The sequence below is a fragment of the Propithecus coquereli genome, unplaced genomic scaffold (assembly GCF_000956105.1).
Source record: "Propithecus coquereli isolate 6110/MARCELLA unplaced genomic scaffold, Pcoq_1.0 Scaffold6, whole genome shotgun sequence".
Lineage (NCBI taxonomy): Eukaryota > Metazoa > Chordata > Mammalia > Primates > Indriidae > Propithecus > Propithecus coquereli.
Window position 1 is genome coordinate 7,814,273 of NW_012151951.1, and position 26,211 is coordinate 7,840,483.

Consider the following 26,211-nt stretch of genomic DNA (forward strand, 5'->3'; position numbering starts at 1 on the left):
AACTTATAAGAACTTATAACTGAACCAGGAGCTGGGTAAAATACAGGAAAAAAGGAAATCCAAAATATATTAGAGTACTTCACCGAATATAAGCAGAATAAATACTGCATCCAAAGGTCAGTGATCTGGAAAACACCTGAAAAGCATTCTGACAATTTTGTGAAAAAATGGAAAGGAAGAGAGAAAAGATACAGAGCTACCAAGTAAATGGTGTTTCTCAAAAAAAAAAAAAAAAAAAAAAAATAAAGTATTCTGAAACAATCCAATATAATAATAGAAAACATAAAGATAATAGGAAAACTCAGATTTTTAAGTCCTAAATGGGAAGATTCATTGGCAAAGTGAATTAGCAGAGAATCATACTAAGACATTCTGGAGAAAATAAGGAAAAAAAATCTCTCAAACATCTAGGTGGAAAAATAGGTAGCCTTAGTCCTTATTTCTATTACATTAAACCCCAGAGAACAAGTGAACATCTATGTGTTTTCAATAGAACAAAGTGATAAGATATTAGAAAGTGTCTCAAGCACATAAAAGCTTAAAAAATAGAGCACTCTTATGTTTCCTCCATAAATGAGGAAGGGTTAGCCAGGCATGGTGGTCTGTGCCTATGATCCCAGCTACACAGGGGGCTGCAGTGGGAGGATTGCTAGAGACCAGGAGTTTCAGAGCAGCCTGGGCAACAGCAAGACCCTGTCTCGGGGAAAAAAAAAAGTCAAAGGTTTAGGTCAGCCCATGGCAAGAAGTAAGAATTCAGGTATGTAAAAGTTTTTAGTTTTTTAAATGACTAATTAAGGATGAGCTGGAGAAAAAGGAAAGGTAGGGGTGAAATATGGGTAACATATCTGCTAAATAAAAACAAACACCAGTAGGATGAGTTCTACATCTTACATTACTATAGAAGATAAAAGCTGAAAAATACAACGATAAAAAAGAGAAGGCTGGCACATACCACAATTATTAGAAATCAAGGCAGAAAGTGTTCAAATAGGGAAAACTATTTTATATAAATAAGAGATTATTCAAAATGAAATCATGACAGTTACCATGCACTGAGCAACAATACAAAAGCAAAGCAAAAGCTATGGCCAAGTAATTATAATGGGAAATTAAACATTTAGGGAAAAAAAGTGTTAAAAGCAAAGTAAGACAGGATTCAAACAGTATAAGACTGAATAAATATCAAATTTTATACATTTAGAAACAATATATTTAAGTACCTATGCTACATTTATAAAAATTTTAATCTATCTTGACAATAATAAAAACAATTTTAAGCAAAAAAAAGGCTCGATGACACTTATTCTTAGAAATTACGTGGCATGTGTCTGTAGTCCCAGTTACTTGGAAGGCTGAGGCAGGAGGATCACTTGAGCCCAGGAGTTTGAGGATGCAGAGAGCTATGATGACCATCATGGCACTCCAGCCTGGGCAATGGAGTGAGACCATCTCTAAAAAAAAAAAAGAAAAAAGAAAGGAAAAAAAAATCATATAACTTTTTATTCATCTAAAGAAGTTAAATAAACATGCAAAAAGGACTCTGGAAAAAAAAAAAGGAAACGCAAAGAATAAAGTAGAAACAGTATACAATTGTTAAATTTAAGAGGTGTTTTTGTCAGAAAAAGTAGTCATATATCTCATTTAAAAGGGAACCCAAACAATTTTCAGTCAAATACCCTATTTTTTTTCTAAATTTTGTTTGGGTTCTCTTTTAAATTAGGTATGACTAATTTTTTTCTGAAAAACTTTATTTTTTGTGTTTTTTTTTTTAAAAGACTTAAGGTGAGATGGGGATTATGGATTTGCTCTTGAACATAAAAGCTCCAAGTAAAAGTTGTCTTTGGACTTCATCTAGAAGCTCTTGGCTAGTTAACAAAGAATCTTAAAGAAAGTGAACTTATTTGCATATGAATTCTCAGTATTTAGCACATATAAATATGAATTGAATGAGAAGAAAATCTGTAACTTTCAGCATTGTATGAACTCCCAAAAAAGAGTACACAAAAATTGACTTGCAAAGGAATTTAATCAAAGTTTCTAAACAAGATTGCCAATATAAAGTAATTCAGACTTTTGAGGTTAATGAAAATATTTATTCAAACCTAACTGGTACAGTATCAAGGTAAGTTAAATAAACATTAACTGTATGATATTTAGTTCCTTAGGAATAGACCATTGCCACATCATAAAAACTTCTTACATCACATATTTCTGCAGTAATGTTCAGCAATTAAGACATGATTTCTACATTGAGAAATGTTGTGTTGGAGTAGGATGGATTTATTTTTTTAAAGGCCTAGTACAAAAAAATGGTTGAGGAAAGTGACTCTTTAACAAAATATACACCATAGAAAAAAACCCGAATGTACTGGTGTTTAATTAAACAGAAAGCACTTAAGAGAACATACTTTAATATCTAGGCACAATTGGTCAGGTACTAATTATAATTTCTGTTCTCATTTAAGTTTACACCAATTCTTCAATTTAACTGATGTGTATGAACCTAAATGCAGAGAAGGCACCTCTCTCACTCTCTGTAAGTACCTTTTGAGAGTAACTCTTTATAACACTCTAAGGGACACACAGACAAAACACTATATCTAAGTATAGATATAGTTATTTAACACACCCCATTTTAGGAGAAACTAAATTAAAATATAAAACCATGATTTCTCTTTTTACATCTTATGATGGACATGACTTTCTAAAAGGACACCAGAAGATAATCCTCCACACAAACTTTAACATAGAACAGAAGATTTAAATTAAATGTGCATTGTTCACTACTATGTAAAGGGTTCTATGAATTAGTGCAATTCTTTAAATCCCCAGTATTTAGGGGAAAAGTATATACATACTATGAAATCTCAACTACTACAAACCAAACTTTTTATGGCTCAATAGTCTAACCACTTAAAGTTCTGTAAAAAAATCTTAAAAGTTATAAATGAAAGATCAGAACACTTAATAAATGGTTTACAAAATTCTCTCTTTAAAACAAAGAGAATGAACGAGCAGAAGAAATAGTAAAGTGTAAAATTCTAGGAATATAATCTTTATTATGACTGTAAGAAGGGCTTGGTAAAATATTCACTCTAAAAGAAACCCATCAAACTGTTGATTTCTGATTAGATACTTTACTACCAGGTGAGGTGGTTATCATTTTGTAGTACTTAGTGGCTATGTATTTAAATGTCTTGTTGAACAATTACTGAGGGTGATTTATAAGGATAAGCATCATTTTCCTTCAAAAGAAGTAAGAAACTATTCCAGATGAATAAGCCTCACAATTAGGGTTCATAAGAAGTAAAAAAAAAACACAGTGTAAGAACATTAGGTTGATTTAACCTCTATTTCAACAAGATTTATACAATATTTACAATATGCAATTGTCAAAGCTATACAGTTTTGCAGATTGGCTTTACTTACATTTCTGCAAATGTTTTTTCCAAAATAAAAATATCCCAAGTAAGTCTATTTACAACATAGGAAGCTGCTTCAGAAACAGCATGATTTAGATATAAAGTGAAATTTCAGTACAGTGAAAAGTGCAGGTCATGCTTTCAGATTCTGTCAATATCCCACTCCCTACACTCATAGTTTAAGGGATACAAGTTTTAAATAGCTACTGTTCTTATGTTTAGAATGTTTACTCATCATAATGCAACGATAACAAAAATTTGTCCACATCCATTCCAGCTGGAAATGAACTGGGCAGCTTCTTTTTCTGTCAAAAAAAGAAGAAAAAAAATAAAAATTAACTCAAACAAGGCCAAAAATCTTTCTTAATAAGTTCACCTAGAACAGTATATTAGGTTCTTCCATATACTTGTAAAATTGCCAAAATTTTTTTATTAGAATTTTAGTTCTACAGAGAAATACAGGCAAGTTTTATTAACCCAAAGTTAATTAAATATACTTCAAGGTACTTCAATGTTAGTTTAGGACGAAAGACATTACACAAATTCAGAGTGTATGAATGTTCAATGACACAAGATAGAAATGTTTTCCATATGATGGCCACTACTACCTAGAAAGCTTTGAGATATTAAGAGTAAAAGGCACTTCTCAAATTCCAAGCACTTAATATACACCAGGTATTTTATATACACTACATTCAGTCCTCAAAATATAAGATGTATGGTAACATGTCAAGTGATAAGGCTGAGACCCAAAGAGGCTAAAGACTTAACCATGGTCACAGGGCCAAAAACCAGTAGATGCAGGATTCAAATCCAAACCCGAAGGGCAGCAAAGCCAAGATTCTTTCCCAGATACCACGCTTCCTCTATGACATTTTAAACACTTTCTATTCAATGCACTTACTAAATAGCTAAACAAACTTAAAATAAATGAGTTCTTGCATTCATCAATGCTATCCCTGCATTGCCTTCCCATAGACAACCATGTTTAAAAAAAAAAAATAGGTAAATTTAATTTTTCTGCTGCTCCAACATGTTAATATAGGGCCTATGTTAGAGATAAGACGTGGGAAAAAAATCCAAGATCTAAGAGGAACAAAGTAATTTTTAATTTGGTAATTCCACACAACAGTAGTTTCCCAATCTTTCAATGACTATGTCATTCTCACAAAAAAATCTGGGTTCTACCAAGACAGAAACAAAAACCCACTTTTCCCAAGGAAGATGTTTATAAATAAATGTCTTAGCAATTGTTTTAAAAATACTGTTTCACCTAGACAACTTCTCAGTATCACACTGAGAAACACTGCTATAGAATGTATTTTGTCAGGGCCAGGTGTGGTGGCTCACACCTTGTAGTCCTAGAACTTTGGGAGGCTGAACTGGGAGGATCACTTTAGGCCAGGAGTTCGAGTTCAAGACCAGTCTGGGCAACATAGCGAGACTACTATCTCTATAAAAAACTACAAAAAAAAAAAATTAGCTACTTGAGAGGCTGAGGCAGGAAGATCACTTAAGCCCAGGAATTTGAGGTTGCGGTGAGCAATGATAACGCCACTGTACTCTATCCTGGGCAACAGAGTGAGACTTTGTCTCTAAAAATTAAAAAAAAAAAAATGTATTTTGTCAATCAAAACTCAAAGCTATCTTGACCATAATATTCGGTCCGTTAGTTGTGGCAAAAAGTGCTTAATTCTCTTGAGTATTGAAGGAAGGAAAAGGTGTGGCTTTGAAATTAAAACTTTCAAACTTGCCTTAATTTTCTTCTTTTTCATAGGTATTGATGAATTTGCAAGGTTTTTATTAGAAGTACGAGAGGTTCGCTCACGCTCATCTAATTCTTCAATTTTTCGCTTTTTTGTGGTGCTCCTTGAAGATGCTCTAAATTGTTGTGTGTTATCTTTTAGAGGAGTTGCTGAAGTAGTCCTAGAGATGGCTGCTCTGGAGAGAATCATTAAGGTGTGGGCAGCCATGTTTACACTGTTTTCACTGCCTGTTTCACTGGCAGGGCTGCAGGCAGGCAAGTCAGGGGTGACAGGAGGGACCATTACTTTAGGTGTGCTACTGTCTTCACCAAAACGTCTACTAGAGGGGGCCTTGATACCATCTGTAGGTTCCTCTTTATGTTTTTCCCCTGCCCCTAAGCCAGGTGCCCGGGGTACAGGTAAATCACTGCTATCAGCAAGCCGATTTACTGGGCTGTGCTGATGAACATCCTGTAACATTTCTGTGGTAATCGAAGAACTGGCAGATTTAGTTTGCTCTTGTTTTAGATCCTTCACAGCTGTACCTATTGAAATGACATTTTTACTGTTTGAGGATGCACCTTGTTTTTTGGTGACTTCTTGCAGGGAAGCTACGGAAGTTTTCTCATTCCGTAAACCCCCATTTTGCTGCCCAACTGACAGTTTCGAAGGTTCTGGATTTTTCTGCCTTTCCACATCACTGCATAATTCATTCTCCTTATTAGCTGTTGCTTTGTGGAAAGATTCAAGCACAATTTCTGTTGGTGAAACTTTCTTTTCTGATTGAGTTTCTCTTACAGTGGTATGTCGGCTAATGGCAGTTTCTGATTTAGATAAAATCTTAGGCATAGGAGGTTTCTCTCTCTCTTTTTTGATAGCATTATTAGAAGGAGGTTTTAAGGTGGAGGACACAGTGGGTGAGTCAAGATTAGGAAAGGAAATTGCATTCCTTTCTTTGTTTTGGGACACCGTTTTATGGTTTGGTCCCTGTGTACTTGCCACAGGAGCAACAGTGCTATCAAAACAGAGCACACGTCTGTGGCTTTCAAATGGTTTGCTAGCTGGCACTATATTCTCTACTGAGAAGGGAACAGTGATTTCTTCCAGTTTTTTTCCAGGATCTGTGACCATATTCTTGTCAGAAACTTCAATTCTACAATAAATAAATAAATAAAAATAAATTATTTCTAGCAGCATAAAGAAATCCTTTGTTTTAAATCTGAGGATTCAAATGATCTATGATAGAAACTACTTTATGCTTACCTTTGTGCAGGACATCCAACTGAGTGACTTGAGGAATCCACCAAATTATTTACCTGTTTTCCTGGAATTATAAATGAACATTACTGAGAGAAAGAATATACTCCTCTGAAAGAGGATGGAACAGATGACAATATGACACATCATGAAAACAAAATTTCAATGATAGCTAATGTACAAACAAAACAATTTTACATACAGGCTTTCAACAAGCAGCTTTGTAATATATACAAGATAGCCACTCACACATTGCTACAGAGGAAATCTAGATATGGAGCAAATGACTTGCTTCAACTTCAGGCCAATATTATGAATCCAGTATTTGGATCTATGAATTACAGTGTTCAATACTGCACTTAACATACTGCTTAGATCCAGACAATTACTTAAAGAACAGATTATACCTATTTAAAATTCTGTCCATGTAACTGTCAGGTTTACAAATCTGTCACTCAGAGCACATGCTCTGGAGTTTTAATAACCATATTTTAATCCCCACGGGCTTCAGCATTTATGTGGGAGAGCAACAAGAAAGGAAAGCAAAGATGAGATCATGAAGGACCCTGTGTATTATGTAAAAGGTTTGAGGCAATCGTGAAGAGTTAAAAATAGGAAAGATGCATGAATAGATTTATGTTTTAGAAAAATCAATCTGGCAATAACGTGGAAGATGGAACGGAGAGGAGAAAACTGGAAGCAGGAATTCTAGATAGATAGCTATAAATATTCTAGGTAAGAGATGATGAGAGTCTTAGAGACAATAATGGGCATTCATATGGGTATGAAGGGTAAAGGAGGAATCAATGGTGACATTAACCAAGGAGGAAAAAAGTAGGCAGAAGAGATCTTTCACAAGGAAAGGTGAGACTTAAATATATAGAGTTTAAAGGTCTTGAGTTATTTAAAATTAGCAAGGAGGCCAGGCATAGTGGCTCATGCCTGTAATCCTAGCATTCTGGGAGGCCAAAATGGGAGGACTGCTTGAGCTCACGAGTTTAAGACCAGCCTGAGCAAGAGCGAGACCCAGTCTCTACTGAAAATAGAAAAATTAGCTGGGTGTTGTGGCTCGTGTCTGTAGTCCCAGTTACTCGGGAGGCAGAGGCAAGAGGATTGCTTGAGCCCAAGAGTTTGGGGTTGCAGTGAGCTACAATGACGCCACTGCACGCTAGCTGGGGTGATAGAGTGCGACTCTGTCTCAAAAAAAAAAAAGCAAGGGAGGAGCATAATAGTTTAATGATGGTTCCAGAAGCCAACAATAGTATCATAGTATCAACAGTTATAGGCAAGAAAAGGTAAGAATGGAAAAATTCCAATGCATACGGCAATATTAGGGGGCCATTGGTGAACTCAGACAGTTTTAGTATTATAATATAAACATGAGAAAAGACAACAATGTCAATGAAGAAATGAGAAATTGAGAGGGGTTGGGGATAAAAAGTTGGCAGGTGGGACAAACCTAAGTAAGTTTAGAGCCAGAGAGGGAAGAAGCCAAAAAATTAAAGTTGAAAAATATATAGAAGATAGAATTTAGAGTATAAGTACACTGCATTAACCTTAGAAAGATTAACAGACAGTTATTACTTTAAGGAAGAAAGGAAAGGGATAATTTTGGAAGTAGAATGGTACATACTGAATGGGAGTGATGATCAGAAAATGAAGTTTAATACTGATAAGGTGGAAAATAAAATCATTGGCTAAGAGTGAGGAGGGAGGGATTAGATAGATTTGAGAAAAGTTGTGCAAGTCTGAAAGAGTTTGAAGGGGGAATGGAAGAGAAAGCAGACAAGCAGACACTTAAAATGATTGCCAAGTGGCAGGTGGGTGAGAAATTGGCATCACTTCTAAAGCAATGCTAAGAAGCCAAGGTATAAAAGTAGAGACGGCTGGTGGGACAGATCAGGATTGTAGAGTAGCTGGTGCATATGTAGAAGAATGTGGATATGCAGGTTATTAAGAGTACCAGCCCATAAGTGGCCGATACAGTAGATTGTGAGCTCCAGACTATTTAGGGAAGGAAGTGAATCCAGAAAGGAGAAAAGTCCATATAAAAGGTGAAGATCCAAGTAACAGAAGCTATCATTGGTTGAAGAGGAATTCAATGGGTACATGAAAATGAGAGTATTTTGAGAGAAGTTACTGACCTTCTAAAATCTTGTAAGTCTGATAAGAAGGTGAGGAATTCAAGGTGTGGGTATGGGAGAGGTTGACTGAAGTAAATGTAAAAGTCTTAGGAGTGAAAGGGATCAAAGAACTCTGCGGGTGGTTAAAGGATTGGGCAGGTTAACAACATGGGCATTTTGTCATTCATGACGATAGAAAACTTTAGGGAGAGAAGTCTGAGAATTAGGTGCCACAGTCATCAAGGTCCTGAATAAAAAACTGGTGTTATTTTACATATGGTGTCTTGTTAAACAGAAATCTTTAATTTTGGAGTAGTTAGCCCCATCAGATTTTTCCATTTATAAATTATGCTTTTCCCCTTTTAAAGAAATTCTTTATCCCAATGTCACAAAAATATTCATACATATTCTTTTATCATTTAATTGTTTTACTTTTCACTTTTAGGTCTTTAATCATCTTGGAGTTTACCTTTGTATGAAGAAGGGATCTAATTTTTTCCCTACATATAATGTATTTAATGGTCAATAAATCTCATGTTAAACAGTCCATCTCATTCCCTCTGACTTCTGATATTACCGTTACCCTGTACAAGGTCTCTTCCTAAACTCTATTTTGTTCCATTTGTCTTTTTGTTTTAAATATTATGTCTTTGCAATATTTTACTATCTGGTAGGGTGAGGTTGTCCTCTGCTCTTCTGTCTTAGCTAACCATGGACTTTTATTCTTTATTATAGATTTTATAAACAGTTTTTCCCACTCTCCAAAATATTCTACTGGGATTTTTAACTGGAAGTATATTAAATTTTTGATTCAACTGGGAAGAAATGACATCTTCAAATATATGTTAAATCTTCAAATACATGAACATGGTTCTTCTCTACTTATTTAGGTCTTCCTATGGATCCTTTAATGAGAGATTTCAAATCTTCATTTCTAACATTTTTTGTTAGGTTACTTCCTTTGTACTTTATCATTTTTGTGATTATTATAAATGATATCTTATTTTCTATCATATTTAATAGTTGCTTATTACAGGCACACAAAACTCAATTTTGATAAGTTATTCATACCTGGTAACCTTGTTGAATTCTTATTAGTTCAAGTAATTTGTCTATTCACTCCCTGGAGCTTTCTGTGTAAAAAATCATGTCATTTGCCATAATAGTTTTATTCCCTCTCTTGAAATCTTTACACTTTCAAATTTTCTTACTGTATTGTGTGGGACCACATATGTATGCAACCTTGCATATGATGAAGTATAATCCCAGACGTCAGTGGGGAAAAGACAGATTATTTAAGAAATAACTTACTAGTGTGGGAAATGCTGGCTTGCTATATAGAGGGAGGGAATGAGTATCCTTGTTTTGTTCCCAACTTTAAAGAGAAGTCATGATGTTTACTATAGATTGCCTTTAAGAGCTTTTATCATAAATGGATGCTGAACTTTACCAATGTAAGGGATAAAAGCAAGTGTCAGACTGAGAAGACATTTGTGATATGTTACTAATAAAGGAGTAAAACCTCAATAGACAGGAACTCTAATAGAGAAGCAGGAAAAGGATATGAATAAGCAAGTGACTTCTGAATGTGGGAAATATCAATTATTTACAGTAATAAAAGAGGATTCTAAACTTTATTAGTAATCAGAATAATACAAAAGAATGATATACTACCACTTTACTTCCATCATAGTGGCAAAAGTTAAAATATCACATGGTATCAAGCATTGGTGGTAGTGTGAGGGAAACAGGTAAAATAATGGTGTAAGTGTAAACTTTCTTCTCTATGATTCAAATTCTACTCCTGGGTATATACCCCAAAGAATTTATCATAGAGGATAAGAAAATAGGTTAATGCAAGTGACATTTCAAATGGTCATTAAAAGGAATGGACTAGATAAGAGAAAGAATGTAAAAATGACAGAGTAGCTATAATGTGACAAAGTCTAACAGGGTACCAATAAATCAAAATGTGACTCAAGCCTACAATGTGCCATACGCTCTATCTCTGAGGAACATATAATCAAAAATGACCAATATGACAGGCATATCAATCACTAAATACATATAGAACAGTATGCAATAAATGCTATAAGAGCCCCTATGAACAAAGGATTTTAAAGATGGGGATCAAGTCTAGAAGTTGGAAGGCAGTGATAAAGTAGAAAGGATTTTATGAAGGGAAGAATTCAAGTTGTTCTAGAAAGTCTCTCAAAATAGATGATAACTTCCTTTAAGATTATGACTATAATAGCTATTTAAAAAATAATCTTCCACAACATTGGGTTTTAGCAGGTATAAAGCTATGTGATGATTTAGTCTATCTTTTCTGTTTCTCATAGCTTATTAGCACATATATTGAGAAGTAATTGTAGAAAGAAAAAAAATTAATCAACTTGAAAATGGTACCTATACAAGGCATGTTTCTTAGTCCCTGAGCCTTCTGAGATTTTGGAGGGATGGGGAATTGAGGATTACTTCTATTGCATACAGGTGCTGCCAAAGGCATATGAAGGACCTGGAAGAGAAAAAGCCATTAATTATACTATGTTTGAAAAGCTTCACTGCACCATTTTTAGTTCATAAATCTTACCTGCCGAGGAGAAGCAGAAAAGGTATTTCCATTCTGTCCAACCACAGATACTGGGATCATTCCTACCATTCCTTGAAGTACAGGCTGGACCGGAGAAGCAATTATTATGGCAGATCCTAGAAAAACAATTCTCATTAAAATAAGATTTTCTCTCAAGTATTTTGGCAAAAAACACCAAAGTAAGTAGTACTTTGAAATAAATTCTAAGAACAACTCTTCTTCCTTACAATCCACTCTCCTTTTTAAAAAACTGATTTAGTAACAACGGCAAGGCTAATTAATAAAAAGTCGATCCAAATATTAAGGCAGTCTTATGTTATTCAGTCATGGTAAACCATCCCGAGTAAGTGTAAGACAGTACAGCCAGGAGATCATATTATAAATATATCTTGACTCCTCTAGAAAGAACGATGAAATTAATTAGAAAATGAGTGGTCAACATTTCAAGTCTGAACCTTATATCAGAAAATTAGAATGCCAACTGAATGTTTATAGCCCAAGACTATACTCATAACCCCGATCTATTATGTTATATAACCAGACAAAAGTATGGGGGAAAATTATAACGTCTACATGGTCCTTATAGTCTGCAGCTATCATAAGTTAGTCCTGCCATATAAATGAACTTTTTCCTAATACTCTAATTACTGTCAGGTTGATCTCCTCACTTTCATGCAACCTTCTGTACTCTCTCCAATACCTACCCATGCTGGTGCTGCTTCTCTTGGCTATAAAGAATTCCTTCCTTTAACTCCAAATCCTACCTTATTTCTCTAAGCATTAGCTCAAGCACCACATTCTCTACCAATTCTGACCTCTCCTTTATCTCATTTGTAACAGCATATAAAACAGATCCATCAGGTTTAATACTTACTTGTTGATATCTAATCAAATTTTGTTGTATATCTATAATGTAACAAAAAGGGAAAGGAGGGAAGCTTGAGAACAAATACATAAGGAAATGTAGAGTAATGTGCCATAAGCTCTATCTCTGAGGAACATATAATCAAAAATGACCAATATGACAGGCACATCAATCACTAAGTACATACAGAACAGCATGCAATAAATGCTATAAGAGCCCCTATGAATAAAGGATTCTAAAGATGGGGATTAATTCTAGAAGCTGGAAGGCAGTGAGAAAGTAGAAAGGATTTTACAAAGGGAGGAATTCAAGTTATTCTAGAAAGTCTCTCAAAATAGATAATAACTTCCTTTAAGACTATAACAGCTATTTAAAAAATAATCTCCCACAACATTGGGTTTTAGTAGGTATAAAGCTATGTGAATAATTAGTCTATCTTTTCTGTTTCTCATAGCTTATTAGCACATATATTGAGAACTGTGAAAAGCAAAAAAAAATTAAACCACTTAAGTCTATGGCTTACTAGATTTAAAAAAAGGTTTTGCTGAATTAATTAGCTAGCATACAGAGGAGGCATAATCACAAATTTCACAGTCTTTCCTCATGCCACCTATCCATGATTTATTACCTCCTAATCAATAACTTCATACACAAGAGACACTAGATCTTAGTCCAGAGAAATGAACTTCAATATGTTATTAAAGTTACCTTGTGAAAAATTTGGTGACACAGCTTGGTTGACAGCAAATACACTGTTTGACCTTGGTGGTGTCTGTAACTGAGGTGGCGAAGGTTGAGCAGTTATAGGTGCAGAATTTCCAGGCAACACCACCACATTAGACTGACTTACAGTTGTTCCTAAGGCTGCCGGATCAGTCACACAGGTAGCTATGAGAATGTTATTTGAATTGCCAAAAGTTGTGCTTGTGGCTGGCATTAACTGTATATATCCTCCATCCTTGGAAACGCATGGTGTAACATTGGCTGAAAAAACAATGCCATCTTCATTCTGAGTGTTGTTTATTGTAGAGTCTTCAGGTTTGAGTGCTAAAAGGTTCTGTTCCATTGAGGCTGAATCTACTACTTCAGCAGATACAATAGTACCTGCAGTTTCTTCTGAAGACAGGCATTTAATTAAATCTGTATTTTTGGCAGGTGATTTAGTAGGAGAAGACAAAATTATAGTTGGCAAGTTTTCTCCATTGATACTAGAAACAGCACTGTTAAGTTCAGCATCTGAGGAAACAAATGGGTCATCACTAATGATAATTTTGAGAGAGACGATATTTGATGCATCTATCTCTGTTGAGTTGTCACTGGAAGTTTTATCATCAGCATTTTGGGACTCAGGGTGAGAATCTCCCACTGAAGGACACACGGATTCTGAAGGAAGAGAGTGATTGTTTTCCATAGGATTACCTTCCGAAGGCATCAGTACAACTTCCCCGCAGTTATCATTTCTACCTAAAGAGAGAAAGATAGTATCTTCTTTTACAGACAATGAAGGCTCTTGTGAATCCTCAGACTTGGATGGCTGAGTTTCGTTTTCTGTATGATTTAACTCAACAGATGTTGAATCATTAGACGGTTGTTTAATTGAAGACATCGAGTCTCCAAGATGAATTTCTACTTGTTGCCCAGATACATTTAAACTTGAACTTTCAACAGACACAGGCAATATTTTACTCTGAAGTGCAGAATTATCTTGGCAATTTGATAGTTGTGACATAACTGGTAACACATTATTAATTTCAATTTTACTCTTATGAATTTCACTAGGATCTGGTGACTTGGAACCACGAAAATTAGTTTTAAGTCTCACCGTATCATTAGAACTTTCACAAAATTGACTTGTTTTAGATGGCTTTCCAGTTAGTGAAGTATTTTGGGATAGAAGTTGAGAACCTTTCCCAGAGAGAATTAATTTTTCATTGTTAGTTTCACCACCAAGTGAAACAAATGAAGTTATTGGTATATTAGCCTGATCAGGCTGTAACTGAGATTCATTTGGCACATTTGGAGACAATGAATTTTTTTCAATCTCTATAGCCATTTCAGTTTCAGTGGACATCTGATTGGTGTATAATTCAGCACAATGTGGATTACATTCAGGATCAGAATTTCCTCTTTGGTTAAAGTCATTCAAATTAGGCACAGACTCAAAGGTAATGTCAAGGTTACACTTCTGTTCAGTAGGTATAGCTGTTTTAAAGGCCTTTTTCTGGATGCTAGAGCTTAGTTGGGAAAAATTTTCCTGGACTTCCTGTCTAATCACATCAAGGTTGCTGCCATTCTTCAAAGCATTTAATGTGTCATCATTCTGGTAAGATGTACAAAATGGGGGCTGACCAGATTGACCACCTGCAAAATATCAGGATGGTGGAAAGACATGGTGAGTGTATGTTCAGCTTCAGAGGTAGTCATCTTTACCATAAAATCTATTTTGCCAAGGAACTAATCAATCTTTGGCATACCAATAAATGGAAGTCTGATGTGCTATATCCCCATTTTCTGAGTATCAAAAAATTTACAGGTACTTTCTAATTACTGATGCTTTTTTAAACAAGTGTCAAATTGTTTCCTAAGCTTCTTGAAAAACAAACGACACAATGAAGGAACAAGTATAGAGGTTAAAAATACCTCATATTTACCAATACAGTAGGTAAAAAAACAAACTGGTTCTAAACAAGCAGCTTGTTTCAAAACACTGACTTTTCAACTTCTACCATTTCTTTCGACCTTAATTTACTTGATGTATATATATATATACATCAAGTGTATATATATATATATATATATACACGAATAAAATTATTTTTTTCTTGGAGATAGAGTCTTGCTCTGTCACTGGGCTAGAGTACAGTGGCATCATCATAGCTCATAACCTCAAGCTCCTGGGCTCAACTGATCCTCCTGCCTCAGCCTGCTGAGTAGCTGGGACTATGGGTGCACACCATCATGCCTGGCTCATTTTTCTATTTTTTTGTAGAGATGAGCTCTTGATCTTGCTCAGGCTGGTCTGTAATTCCTGGCCTTAAGCAATCCTCCCTCCTCGGCCTCCCAATGTGCTAGGATTATAGGTGTAAGCCACTGCACCCGGCCAATTTATTGGATATATTCTTAATGGTGAAATGGGGCGCTAAGTACATTTTGCATGATTGACATTGGATCTCACTGTGTACTGTTTAACATTCACACGTTTACTGAAGACCAACCACATGCTTGGTACTAGGATACAAAGATGAATGATCCAGTCTCTGATCTTGAAGAGATTAGTCCAGTCAAGGAATTGGATATAGAACAGAAAGTCATAATAAAGTATGGTAAAAACTGTAATAGCATAGGAACAAAGGGAACCTTTTTTTCCTTTGGGACATGAGAAAGTATTATAAAGGAGGTATTAAATGAGATTTTGAAAAATGAGGGAACTATGATAGATGGAGTAAGAGGAAAGGGTATTTCGGAAAACAACACAGCACTGATACACTGTGTCTTACAGCATTCACAATTTAGGACAGAAAACATTAATTTGAACCAGAATGAAAAATAATAGGGAATAAACCCCTGAAAAACATATGTCAAATATCATATAGAGTAGTTCCCCTTATCTGTGGTTTTGCTTTCCGTGGTTTCAGTTACCTGCAGTCAACTGCAGTCTGAAAACAGGTGAATAAAATACAATAAGATATTCTGAGAGAGAAACCCCCATTCACTTAACTTTTATTACTATATATTGTTATAATTGTCCTATTTTATTATTATTGTTGTTAATTTCTTACTGTGCCTAATTTATAAATTAAACTTTATCATAGGTATGTATGTATAGGAAAAATCCAGTAAATACTGTACAGGGTTCAGTATCACCATAGTTTCAGGCACCACTGGGGTCACGTCCTCCCCAGATAAGGGGAGACCACTGTAATTCTGTTACTGTGACACTGGCAAAATCCGTTAGTAGGTACGGAGCACATTTAAATCCTTACTGTGAGGAGAATAGTGAAAATTATGTCTAGGCCACATAAATTCAGGAAAAGTACTTTCTTAATGAAGTATGAAGACTTTCTGAGAAAATAGGTTTTCAAGTTTCTTTTTTCTGCTTTTTCTTTTTTAGACAGGGTCTTACTCTGTTGCTTGGGCTAGAGTGCAGTGGTGTCATCATAGATCACTGCAACCTCAAACTCTTGGGCTCAAGGGATCCTCCTGCCTCAGCCTCCTGACTAGCTGGGACTACAGGCGAGAGTCATGATGTCCGGCTAATGTTTCTACTGTATTTAGTAGAGACAGGGTCTTGCTCTTCCTGAGGCTGGTCTCGAACTCCTGACCTCAAGGAATCTTCCTACCTTGGCCTCCCAAAGTGCTAGGATTATAGGCATGAGTCACTGCACCCAGTCTCAAGTTTCATTTTGTATAGGATGGATCTTAAGTGAAACACAATCTTCTAGACATAACGTGTAATGAGAAAGACACAACCTACTATAATTCAGCCTAAGAAGAAATGGAGGACTGGGCTTGGATACTGGCGGAGGATTTAAAAAAAAAAAAAAATGTAGTCTGACATTATCCAGAACTAGTTTTTGGAAGACAAGATATGAAAATGGGAAGCCATCAGGTTTTTTAGAGGGTGGAAGGGGTGAAAACATTTAAAAGTAGGTGAGTAGAAAAGATTATTTTGGCATAGCTTGTTATAGACAGAATAGATGGAGGCAGGACTGGAAAGGCATTAAGTATGGCAAGAAGTGTGAGAAGCCAAGATAATAGTTATCTTTTTTTTTTTTGAGACAGTGTCTCACTCTGTCACCTCAGGTAGAGTGTAGTGGCGTCATCGTAGTTCACTGCAACCTCCAACTCCTGGGCTCAAGCAATCCTCCTGCCTCAGCCTCCCGACTAGCTGGGACTGCAGGCATGCGCCATCAAGCCCGGCTAATTTTTCTATTTTTAGTAGAGACGGGGCCTTGCTCTTGCTCAGGCTGGTCTCAGAACTCCTGACTTCAAGTGATCCTCCCACCTCTGCCTCCTAAAGTGCTAGGACTACAGGCGTGAGCCACCATGCCCAGCTGCATGTGTATTATATTTCACAATAAGACTAAGTTTTTAAAATATTTTAATACATTTAAAAAATCTAAGATTGATTTATTCACTGCTTTCCCTCATTCCGTTAGTAGGTATTATAGGCTAATTATGTGCCATATGGTACTCCCTGAGAGGCAGAACTGTAAAAACTGACTTAGTTGACATAGCAGGAATATGCCTTAAACCTCATAAATCCTAAAATTCAACACTGCCACCATATTATGTAATTTCCCCTAGATAAATAAGATATAGATGCAGTCAGTGAAACTCACATACCAAGTTGAATGACACTCACAAATGAATCTTACAGATTAGAGATTTGAATTTGTGCCTTAATAAAATTAACTTAAATGTTACAGACTTTTGACCAACTAGTAAACACTGTTAATACTAAATTGTGCATGTCAAGAATCTACTGCATTATAAAGGAAAGAATACTAAAAATTCACCTTTTAATTAAAGTACCAAAGCCTTATAATTTTTATTAATGAAGAGAAAACTAAAAATACAAAAATGACCTATGTGGTAATTTGAACAACTTCTAAATTAAACAATATGTTCTGCCTTTGAATTTCGAGACTAATATTAAGATTTGGATTGATGATATTAACAAAATCAAATTCTTACCAGATTCTTCTGTTTCAAAAGAACCTTTAATTGCTAGATTAGTTTCATCTGCTAAGACTATATTGGGATTGGTTTCCATAGGCTGACTGGAAATGCTTTGTGATATATTTTTATTATTCTTTGTTTTACCTGTTAAATAGGGAACAGGGAAATAATTAAATGACTGAAATAAAAAATAAGCATCCATTAATACAGCTTAAAATGGTCAAACGCATGTTAAACTTTGGTTTTATTTATGGTTTTTCTGGATGTTTATAAAATGTTGCTTTAAAAAGACAAAAAAAACTATCCTGCTCTCCGTTTTTATAGCTGAAGTTTCTTTAGTAAAAAACAGAACAACAAAAAAAACCCCTTTTACATATCCACATAATATTTGGTATTAATGAAAATAGGAACTTTTTCAGATGCTCTGAGGAATGCTGTTCCACTCTGGTTCAGTTACCAGAAAAATTGGGGAAGCTATTTTCTTCTAACGCCCTTGTAAGAAATGGTCTACTTACCATAGTCGAAGAGATCAAAGAGTGCCTGAAATGCTGGGTCTGATTCTGTCTGTTCCAATATATCCTGTATAGCTTCTTCAGACATATGGATTTCACTCTGCAAAAAAAAAAAAAAAAAAAGAGTAAGGTGAAGGCATGATCCTAATTGAACTTAAATGGTTTCATACCAGGAAAATTAGACATTTGATATTTTTGATTTATTACATAGAAGTATTCCCCTTCAAGAAAATGTCTTCTGATTATAATATGCTCATTTAAAACAAGACTAGAATATAGAAGGTGAATGTTCCTTAATTCCACTTCCTAGAGTTAACTACTTTGGAAAATATAATCCTAAACATTAAAATAAAATGAATATATGGACTATATATGTATATAAATAGAAATAAAATAATACTATAATATAATGTTCTTTAATCAGCTTTCTTCACATTAGTTTATTATAGAATGCTTTAGTCCTTCAGAATAAATCTATTTTATCCCTTTTATCTATCTATTTTGGTTTCATGTTAAATGCTTTCTTCAAATATTGGACAATCCTTGCTATCCGTTCAGATTAAAAAGTAGCATGATGACAGAATTCAACTTGTACCACCTAAATCTATTTAAATAGAAAAAAGGAAAAAAATAATAAAAGTAGCAGGCCAGAAGGTACCTGTAAACTCTGTGCCAGTGGCTGCAGGGTAGGGGTTTGAGCTTGTCAACTATAATCTAAGCTGTAGAAAATTTTGCAGAACCATCTGTATTTTTAGTTCTTTTCTTTTGAGCTAGTCAGATTTCTTGCGTGGAGCTTATGCCTGGCGACAGTGTTTCCAGGGAAGCATGGGAATAGGGAGTACACGTGGAGTTTAATTATTTCCTAAATTTTGCACGTTGTTACACTGTTTGTAGCCTCTTCTTTACACTTACTTTAAAAGGTACTGGTGCTACTTCTTGAGACTTTTGTTGACTTTTGTGTTGTAAATTTGCTTTATTCTGACCATTACCTTTATTGGTTTAGAACCCTGGGTGTGCTAACTCAGGTACCACTTATCCATTTTAGCTTCCAAAAATGGTTTTTCTGTTTTGTCCTCTTTTGTTCTTTGTCCTTGTGTGTTTATGCTTTTAAAAAATTCCCTATACTGTTTTAAAAACTGTTATTTAAATATGAATTTTTAACTTTTCACAAATATACAAAATTATGAACAACCAAAACAGCAGGTTCTGTCTTTGCTTTCTTATAATCCGTCACAGTATCTAAGAGAGTACCCTGATTATGGTAATCACCTGACATATTTGTGGAGAAAACATAAGGAGTTGGAGTGTGCTCAGCTTTGAGAAGAGCAAAAATTCATACTTATGTACATGTGGCTAAATTTAAATATCCTGTGTTTGCTACTAATTTTGAAAGTCATAAAACTTCTTTTGATATATCTTGGTAAAAGTAACCATATACTGTAAGCATTCAAATACGTTTAATTTTGTCATAATAGCATTTATAAAGTACATCTTACACATTAAAAAAAAAAAAGAGACTATAAGAATTTATAAGAGAGAATATGTATTTGTTAAATGTTAAGACAGGAAAGGTTTTTTAAAAAAAGTACTGGCAGAATTGACACATAGAAAAAAAAGTCAATTGGTTTACCCAGAACGCAAGTGAAAGAGAACCGGCTGTAATGAATTCACATGGGTGTGCCAATAAAAATGTTTACATTGTCCAAAGGTCCAGGTAAAAGGATGTGCCACAATCACATCTCAGCTTCTCTTCACAAAGCATATTTTGCACATGAACAAATCTTAAAACATACTGTTAAATTTCTCATTTACCAGCTCACTCTTTTGTATTTATCACCATTCAATAGCAAAACTGACTATAGCTCCTTATCTTTCTTCTCTTAGTGGTAAGCTTTACAGAGACAAATATTCAGTTAGTGCTTTTTCTTTTTAAAAGTGTCTTGCAAATTTTATTTTGTTAAATATTACTTGGATTCATTATATACTGTTAGCATATTATTTCAGTATTTCTTTAAATAATTATAGTTTATAGCACTGTGTAAGAAGTACAATTTATATAAACACTGTATACACAGTATTGTTACTTATTACACACAAATATACCCACTAATGAATATTTAAGTATTAAATACTTAGAAATCCACAACTGATTGCTGCATGGGTGTAACAGGGTATTTACTGATATCTGGCAAAGCTGGTTAGAGTTATTATATGGGTTAGGAATGTCTTATTATTTTTACCATTTAAGTAATGCAATATAGACTCTGATTATTTGGAAAGTCACCATCCAACATGTTTTCAGGAAGAGATTACATTTGGGTAACGAAGAATTATTTTAAATCATTTTATACATCTAATCTAATCTGTTGGCAATCGTTTTGAAATGAAACCAAAATACCATCAGTTTTTAATATGAGTATATTATTACATTCACACACACACACAGACACACACATGCACTCATACCGGAAGTCCCAGAAGTTCATCAATTGAAGTCTCTGGTTCAGTAGGGTTGTTATCTGTTTGTTTAGGTAGTTGAGCAATATTGTTATCACTGTAATAAAGAAAGGAAAATCTTTAGTATAGTTATGAAATTAGGCAAAAACAATTAGGCATTTTAAACATATATAGCTTACCTAGTCAAAAATTTATTAATGTTTTCTGCTAGCTTTTCTTGAAGACATTTGTTGCTTAGTATTTTTTCTCGTGCATTTTCAATAACCATTTGCTGGAAAACAAAGTCAATATTAGCAAAAAGATAGGAAAGAATATTATGTTATTTACTTGAAAAGAACTTATCAATAAAAGCTAGATAGCTTTAATAAACCTAAGCAGAAACTCAGAAGTGGTGGCTCCCTCCATATTAATACCTGAACATAACACTTTACAAGTGTTTTCACAGATCTTTCACCATCTTTTTCTTCACTGCTTACAGAATAGTTTCATGCTCTTTAGCTTACAAGGTTTTTAATAATCTGACAGTAAAATACCTTATTATGTTAAATAATCCAACAACAACATATTTACAGTTTTCTAAACTTACCACTGTTTCTTATTTGGGGCATATATACACACATTTGTGTATGTATCAGTATTTTTAAATACAGGAATATTTAAAGTTGCAAAGTTTGGGAAGTCACTTACTTTCTCTACTGCAAATGCGTTTGGATCCTGGAAATTCCGTATTGTTGAATGAGGGCCAGACAAAGTGGTACTTTTCCTTTGAGATTCACTGAAACACATTTGAAAAGCTTGTCTTTTAACTATTATGTCTAACAGATTGAAAGATAACTACATATGCAAACATAACTTTTAAGGTCATGGTAGAACAGATACAATTGTCCCACCATATCCAAAGGGGACTGGTGCTATGACCTCTGTGAATACTAAGATCTGCAAATACTCAAGACCTAGGATTTGCCCTAGGGAACCCATGTATATGAAAAGTTGGCCCGCTGGTACATGTAGGTTTCACACCCTGTGAATATTTTATTTTCAATCCATGTTTGGCTGAAAAAAATTCAAGTATAAATGGACCCATGCAGTTCAAACCTGTGTTGTCCAAGGGTCAACTGCATTTGTGGCAGGAACAAAGGGCAGTAAAGTAGAAAAAGCATTACTAGGTGAGAGGCTTGGATTCAGAAAAAATGAATTTGAGGAATACTTTTATCACTTACTAGCTATGTGGTCTGAAGCAAGGTAAGCTCTGACATTCTCACCCATTTTATCATGGGATAAGATCAACTGTATTATTGGATTTATGGAAAAATGGAATGAAATGAAGTACATATAAAAACTTCATTAAAAAAGCCAAAGTTCCTGTAAACAAATGTATTCATTCATTCATTTATTTTTAGAGAGACAATCTCACTCTGTTGCCCAGGCTGGAGTGCAGTGGTGAAATCACAGTCCACTGCAGCCTCGAACTCCTCGGTTCAAGGATCCTCCTGTCTCAACCTCCCTAGTAGCTGGGACTACAGGCATGCGCCACCATGCCTGGCTATTTTTTAAATTTTTTGGTATAGATGGGGGTCTTGCTATGTTGTCCAGGCTCTTAAACTCCTGGCCTCAAGCAATCCTCCCACATTGCTAGGATTATAGGCATGAGCCGGTGCACCTGGCCTTCTGTAAATATTAGATATTGATATTGCTATTTTACCATTTTATGTGAGTAAGCAAGAAAGGTTGTATTAAAGGAGGCTGAGGTCTTCCTTGAATGGGAGACAACCAACATTAAAAACTCTAATTAAAACAGCCACAGTTTGGCAGCTGAGAAACTAGAAAAAACATTTTGAATCTATTATCTCTCTTTCCTGAAATACCCTTCAAACAAAGACGTTAAGTATGACAGAAAAAATTTTTCTCAAAGACTGTACACGAAAAGATTCTTTTATAACTTTTTAATTTTTTAGTTACTTTTTTTAGAGATGTGATCTTGCTCTGTCACCCAGGCTGGAGTGCAGTGGTGCACTCATAGTCACTGCAGCCTCAAACTCTTGGGCTTAAGCAATCCTGAGTCTGGGATTACATACTGGAGCAACTGCACCCGCTGTACCTGAAAAGATTCTATCAACTGATTTAGGACTTTAAATGTGCATTTGTGGAGCATAAAACACAATGGTATTATTTATATTCATTTTAAAAATACTTATTTCAAAAAAATCTGAGATAACATCAATTATAAGATATATAATTTTATATAACACTATAGAAAAATCATATTTCCCATGAAACAGTGATATGCCATTAATTGAAGGATGCAACCCAATTTTAGGGAGGTTAGAATGTGGGAAAAGATAAAGTATTTTGGAATGGTTCTAATAGTAGATTAGAATTTAATCTAGTCTTCCTACTTTATTCACAATATAAGTATCCTGGTGTAATTATTTAAAAAAAAAAAAAAGATATTGGTAACATCCCTTTTAAAAAGCTTTTACCTTTTGCGTCTGCCAGGAGACATTAAACTGGCATGAGCTTTCTTTTCCTGAGGACCAGGAATGACATTTAAAGCCTCTCCAGCTGTATTTCAAGAAAACAAAACAATAAGCCAAGGAAACTGAATAGTTTTCTAAACTTGTAATGGGATAACATTATATAATGATTATTATTTTATATTAAATTCGGTTAACATTTGCTTACTATGTGCAAGGCATGGTAGAAGGTATTAAGATTAATAAAATATAGTCCCTATGGCTTAAGGTTTTACAGTAAAATATATAGTATAGTCTCACCAAAAACAACATGGGAGAATGGAAAAAGTGAAAGAAGTACTAAGTGTTCTGGGTGTAGAAAAAGATTTAGAGAAAGATGGACAAATAAGGGAGATCTTAACAGATGGCAATAAATTTTAGCTGCATGGACGAGAAAGAAGTCTGGAGTGGGAACTGAGGGAGCTGACCCCTGGATTTTAATTCCAATTCTGTTATTAACTAGCTTCTTGTCCCTTATGATCATGCGTTTTTAATAGTTTCAAGTATACAACAAACAAGATGTACCACGTGATCTCTATGTTTATTCCTAGGTCTAAGATTCAGCCAGGAGTATATAAGATTTCTAACATGTAGAGATGGAATTGACAGGGAAAGACATTCCTCATTCCAGGAGGAGAGACTGATATGAGCAAAGGTAAGGAGGTGGTAAAATATAATGTATACTCCATTTAAAATCAAATACAATAGGGTCTGTTCTATTAAAGCCAAAAAATTGAGAATTAGAAGAGTTCAAGGTTGGACTTCAGTTAGAGTAGAAATAGGAAGAATCCTAAATTAAAATGACTCAGAATTAATATCCTTATTTTATGGCAAATCTACTTAAAGTCTGTTCTACTACTAGTCTCTCTCTTCTCTTTTTCTGGCCCTAATTTTGTACTATGAGTATACAAACATTAGTATATCATCTCATTCATACAATTTGATTAACAACAAAGTTTAAGAGAACAAAATTTAAACTTACTGGTTACAGTATCTTGTGACTGTGAATGGTTGACCACTACAAAATATGACCTCAATGGATTTGAAATTTGGCCACTTGGTCGAATAGCTTGTGTACCTGTCAAAGGAGAAGTGGTAAATTGTCCTGAAAGACAAGGTAAATTCATCAACTCTGAACTGACGGGAGCTGTTGGAGCTGCTTGAGACGCAAGCCTTCTCTGCCGTTTGATTTCTGCAATTCCACTTCTTGTTCGGGCTGAAACATATAAGCATTTAAAAAATTAATTCAATGTCAGAGTAGTTCAGGAATTTTAAGAAGTCAATACAATGCATACTATATAACACCTATATCTTATAGATTAAAAATGGCCCTTAAAAATAGCAACTAAATTTATGTGACAATTTCATAAAAAACAAACTAAAATGAATACACTCAAGCTTTATAAATCCAAGAGTACATTTCTTCTGCAATAATTCATATTGATAACAGCCCCCCAAAATTAAGAAACTTAAACTTATGGAATAATAGTTAAAAGATGCTACCACATGAGAGCTGATGAGAAACATAGGGAGTATTTAAAATATGTATTTTTATGAAAAATGAAAATATTATTTCCTAATATAACTGTACTTAGAAAAACAGTAGTTCAAACAAAATATATACCGGGCATACATATTATATGTATATTGTCAAATAAAATATCAGATAGTTTAAGTTTGAAGTAATTCTGAACCTTGTTTATAGTTTAAAGCTGAATACCAACCTCTCTGATTGGCAGCAAACCTTGGGGAACTTTGCATGCTCCTAACAAATAAAACAAGATAGTTATCCATTAAGAAATTTTTATTGCTGATATACTCTATGATTTAGTTACAGTCACATCTGAAGTAAGTTATGATTTAAATGGCAAAAGATCTCCCTTAGACAAAAAAAGACACATTTTTTTGGGTAAGCAACTCTGATTTGTTTTACGAGAAAAACAGTGGTGTGTAAATACACATACATTAATTTTTTTTTTTTTTTTTGGAGACAGGGTTTTGCTCTGTCTCCTAGGCTGGGGTGCAGTAGCATCATCATAGCTCACTGCAACCTCCAACTCCAGGGCTCAAGCGATCCTTCCACTTCAGCCTCCCAAAGTGTTGGGATTACAGGTGTGAGGAACCATGCCTGGCTCACATGTAATTTTAATTATGAAGTTTCTATCCAATTCAATATGCATTAGAATGCCTTAACATTACATTAAGAATACAATTTGACTTGACTCTGGAAACTCTATATTTAAGTAAGCTATATACAAAGTATAAAATTTTCAATCATCTTTTATAATTACAGAGATGCATTACCACAGAAATTCTGATTTCACATGACTGCACACATAAATACTTCAGAGTGCCAAAGCTGATGTCAAAGGACATGCTACTTTTATCAACTTTATGACTGTGAAGTTATTTTATCCAGCCTCTAAAGAGGCAAAGCAAACATATAGAAGAACCCACAGTTCAAGTTAATTCTTTTACTATGGATTCACCCTCCCATGTATTTGGCAGTCATAGACATTGTGCCATTATCCTAGAAAAGGTGTCAGATAAGTTTCCACCAACAAGAGCCACAAAACTTACTGAATCGAATGAAGCACTGTTAATAACACACAAACCAACTTTGGAGAAAACTTGACTAAGAATCCATTCTTTTTATCTAATATCTTGCCAATAAAATATCTAAGTATCTTACACAGTATTTATAAGTATTTACTAAATTGTAAATGTCTTTGATGATTATTTGTAAGGGCAAAAAAGAGAAGAGTCAGGAAAGGAAAATACAAAGATAACACCATCAAATAAGATGTGGTCCAAGGCTGGGTGTGGTGGCTCATGCCTGTAAGCCCAGCACTCTGGGAGGTTGAGGCAGGAGGATTGCTTGGCACCAGGAGTTTAAGACAAGCCTGGGCAACATAGTGAGACTCCATCTCTTAAAAAAAAAAAAAAAATTAGCTGGGCATGGTGGTGCACACCTGTAGCTCCAGATACTCAGGAGACTGAGGGGGGAGTATTGCTTAATTCCAGGAGTTCGAGGTTACAGTG

The 26,211-nt window shown here is 34.7% G+C and overlaps 1 protein-coding gene across 1 annotated transcript in view; it reads right to left on the minus strand.

Moving 5' to 3' along the window:
- Positions 1-2,071: 2,071 nt before the first annotated feature.
- NPAT (nuclear protein, ataxia-telangiectasia locus) overlaps positions 2,072-26,211 on the minus strand; it is a 45,657-nt gene continuing 21,517 nt past the window's right edge. The window contains exons 5-18 of the mRNA XM_012659237.1: positions 24,894-24,934; positions 24,152-24,385; positions 23,137-23,218; positions 21,344-21,431; positions 20,836-20,927; positions 20,666-20,753; positions 18,203-18,299; positions 17,703-17,831; positions 12,714-14,366; positions 11,141-11,256; positions 10,957-11,065; positions 6,431-6,491; positions 5,177-6,320; positions 2,072-3,727 (exon numbers count right to left, since the gene is read on the minus strand). Of these exons, the coding sequence (XP_012514691.1) occupies positions 3,650-3,727; positions 5,177-6,320; positions 6,431-6,491; positions 10,957-11,065; positions 11,141-11,256; positions 12,714-14,366; positions 17,703-17,831; positions 18,203-18,299; positions 20,666-20,753; positions 20,836-20,927; positions 21,344-21,431; positions 23,137-23,218; positions 24,152-24,385; positions 24,894-24,934 (4,012 nt within the window). The 3' untranslated portion in view covers positions 2,072-3,649. The remainder of the gene's footprint in view (positions 3,728-5,176; positions 6,321-6,430; positions 6,492-10,956; positions 11,066-11,140; positions 11,257-12,713; positions 14,367-17,702; positions 17,832-18,202; positions 18,300-20,665; positions 20,754-20,835; positions 20,928-21,343; positions 21,432-23,136; positions 23,219-24,151; positions 24,386-24,893; positions 24,935-26,211) is intronic.